The following is a 3,162-nucleotide window of genomic DNA, read 5'->3' on the forward strand; positions in this document are numbered from 1 at the left end:
AGCTTGATATCCGGTGGCGTGGGAGTAAGTATTCGCGAAAAAAGAACATGTAATTTTATTATATATATTTAACTATAATTCGCTCTTTAGTATTTTTACCGGGGGGGGGGGGGGGGCAGGAAGTATAATATAATAACAACAGCCTCTGCAAAGTTCTTGGGCTCCCATCTTCACTGCGTCCCTCTTTTTGATGCTATGTGACGAACAACCGTCAATTCGTTAAACCACCTTTTCAACGGCAGCTCTTTCCTACACGAATACCTTGCTTAACGATTGTAACAACGCGATGGCGCGATATGTGAGGCCATGTACATCAGAGGTGACACACCCTGTGCTAAATACGAACTTAATTTCTCTCAAATTCTTGTGCCTCTGACTGCATGCATTGTTTTGCTCCCTCCCACACATTTTTGCAGAAGAGTTCTCAAATTGGCGAGATCCAGATATGCATGACTTGCAACCCATTCACCAACCGCATCAGGGCGGCGATTCTCAAAGTGCGGAAGTTTTCAAAGCCGGACGACGCCGACAAATGTGAGTGTAATGTTCGACAATCGTATGACGCGCGGTCTCTCTCTTCCTTCGCAACCAGCTCTTTGTTATGCATGGGCGACACGCGTGGCGGCGCATAGCATTTGTGAAAAATTACCCAAGGCGTTTCCAACACTCCTGGAAGTCCTCACCTGCGGAGGAGTGCAGACGAGAGTTCGTTTCACCGTCGACATATTTTGAACGCTGGCGGCGCAAGACGAGTCATACTGCATGATCCAGGAGCGAACCCTGTGGGCTATATACTTCGCTTAGTTCACTCACTGTGAACTGCGCATGCGCGGTCATTTTTTTTTTGGCGTGTGACAGCATATATCTGGCTGGTGAGCTATAAGTGAACGGTGGTCACGAAATGCCAACCAGCAGGAAACACGTGGCCGGCTGCTAGCCAGTTGTGGTCTGTGTGCGTTTGCTCTTCTCGCGCAGGGGTGTACGTGAGGCTGTCGCTGAACCACGGCCGCAAGTGCGTCAAGGAGAAGCGCTCCGAGAGCCACGAGTGGGGCTCCGGCGACGAAGCGTCCTTCTCGGACGCGTTCACTTTCGGCGTGGCCGGCCGCTACTTCGACTCGTGCAGCCTCAGCTTCACAGTGATGGTGTCGCCGGACGGCGCAGACTACCGGCGGCTGGGCAAGACCGTGCTGGGGCCCTTCATGTACGCGCGGGGCGAGGAGCTGCGCCACTGGCAGGACATGCTCACCAACCCGCGCAGCGCCGTCACCCGCTGGCACGCGCTTGAGTGCCCCACGGGTCGCGACGAATGGAAGAGCGACTGAGGCGCCCCCGCCGGCCCTCGGAGCGCTGTCCGGCCGCCCCTCGCCACCACGCACGAGCCAGGCTGTGTGTGCGTGTCCATGCATTTCTCGCTAGAGGCACTGGCCTCCACCTCTGGTGGCACTGGCGGGAAATCTTGCGGACCGGGCTCTGATCCGAAGCCGGCTGCAGCGGATTCCGAAGGAGGCTTCATATCACCTGGCATAAACCGCGTTCTGAATGCCCAAGCAGAACTTGCTCTTCATCCTGCGATACCAGGCTTTCTCCTTCTTGTATTGCTAACGTCAGAACCATTACAGGGTGGTGCATGTTTCTGGGAGTTTAAAGGGGCAGTGGGGAGAAAAGGGGCTTTTTCTATTCCTAAGTGTTGGTGTGTTGGTCGTAGCCGCGCAATAGAACACTATTTTAGGGACTCGCATCTTCGAAAATTCAAGTCAAGCCGTGATTACCTACAAACGACTAGCTCTCTGAAGGTGCTCCACAAAATTGTGAACACTGATGCTGCGAAAACTTTATACTGCAAAAGCGTGAATTGCACCCAAATGGGGGAGCGCGTGAGCAAGCATAAATACTTTTCAACGCTCTACTGAAGAGGACTGACCCTACGCGGAACACCCTTCCGCGCCTTTGTGGCCGATATCTATTAAAATTAAATCATGTCAGTTTGTTGCAAAACAATAGAGGAGGAGAGGCGGGGGGCGTTTGTTGTCAGTGCATTCAACGTGCTACGCTTTAGTCATGTCTCCGACGTGCACTGCACCATGCGCGTCTGGTTGTGTTGATCTCGAAGAACTGCAATACTCCTCAAAGGGACGTTAACATTTTCTTTTTTTATTAGGTTTCCTGTAGACTGTCTCCTAATCGCTCTGAAAGCAGGAGTGCACACTAAACATCACTTTGTAGTGTACACATGGCACTCTTCACCGGGGTTCCTTCCCATACTGGCCTAAGCGAACTGCAAATTTATGGTTTACCCACGTGTTCAACGAAATCCTTATTCTTATCTGAAAATGTGGCTTCTCTTAACTTCTACAAATTGAAGCGAGACAATTAGTACAGCAAGTAGTTGAAGCTGCCGTTATTTTTTTTAATTTGATGGCGCGGTGAAGGTCAGAGCACCTTATAAATTGTGCAGCTGTACACTCTGTTACTAACCCTGCATATCCAAGGAGCCCAGGGGCGCAAAATCTTTAAGCCTTACAAACGACTTTCGCAGGCATGGATTCATGTGGCATTGACGCTTTTTACAGCTTCGCTGTAGCATTCACCACACTGACCACATTCTTAGGGACACAACCTTTCCACCTCAGAAAATCCCAATTTGCTCCCTTAACCGCATCTTACGAGTCTTTTGAAACGACTTTTTTTATGTGCTGAGGCCCACATATAATTTCTTTATTCTCAACTTCACTCGTTTGATAACACACTATCCGTCCCCACGTTGAAAAACTTTGTTTACTTGATTCGTTGGGTAGCTTTGGTGCATCGACTGAGTTTTTTCGCCAATAAACCAAAATTGACGATAGCACCATGCGCACACCATCGCTTGTTCTAAATTCTCATTCTTCTTATTGCTACCTTTGCAGCGACTCCGCGCTGTAGTAAAGGGTTGTTTTTCATGCATGTGGGTTGCACTGTGTGTCTGTTTGCTTGTTCATTCACATGTAGTATAAAACTCGCTTCGCAATCAACTTCTTGAAGCAGAGAGAACAAGTGACAGGCTCCTGCTTCCTGTTATGGTGACCGCTGGGGAACCAAGCTCTCCTCAGTAACGCAAATATCACTGCCAGTTAGGAATTTTCGCTCGATTGTTAGCAGAAGAGAAAAACGTCCCGTTCACAT

At 49.7% G+C, this 3,162-nt stretch overlaps 1 protein-coding gene across 5 annotated transcripts in view; it reads left to right on the top strand.

Annotated features, from left to right (window-relative positions):
- LOC144114465 (synaptotagmin-15-like) overlaps positions 1-2,845 on the top strand; it is a 92,029-nt gene extending 89,184 nt beyond the window's left edge. For all 5 annotated transcript variants that reach the window (XM_077648216.1, XM_077648212.1, XM_077648213.1 and 2 more), the window contains 2 exons: positions 417-534; positions 976-2,845. In XM_077648216.1, the coding sequence (XP_077504342.1) occupies positions 417-534; positions 976-1,322 (465 nt within the window). In that variant the 3' untranslated portion in view covers positions 1,323-2,845. The remainder of the gene's footprint in view (positions 1-416; positions 535-975) is intronic.
- The last annotated feature ends 317 nt before the right edge of the window (positions 2,846-3,162 follow it).

This window comes from Amblyomma americanum, chromosome 1 (assembly GCF_052857255.1).
Source record: "Amblyomma americanum isolate KBUSLIRL-KWMA chromosome 1, ASM5285725v1, whole genome shotgun sequence".
Classification (NCBI taxonomy): Eukaryota; Metazoa; Arthropoda; class Arachnida; order Ixodida; family Ixodidae; genus Amblyomma; species Amblyomma americanum.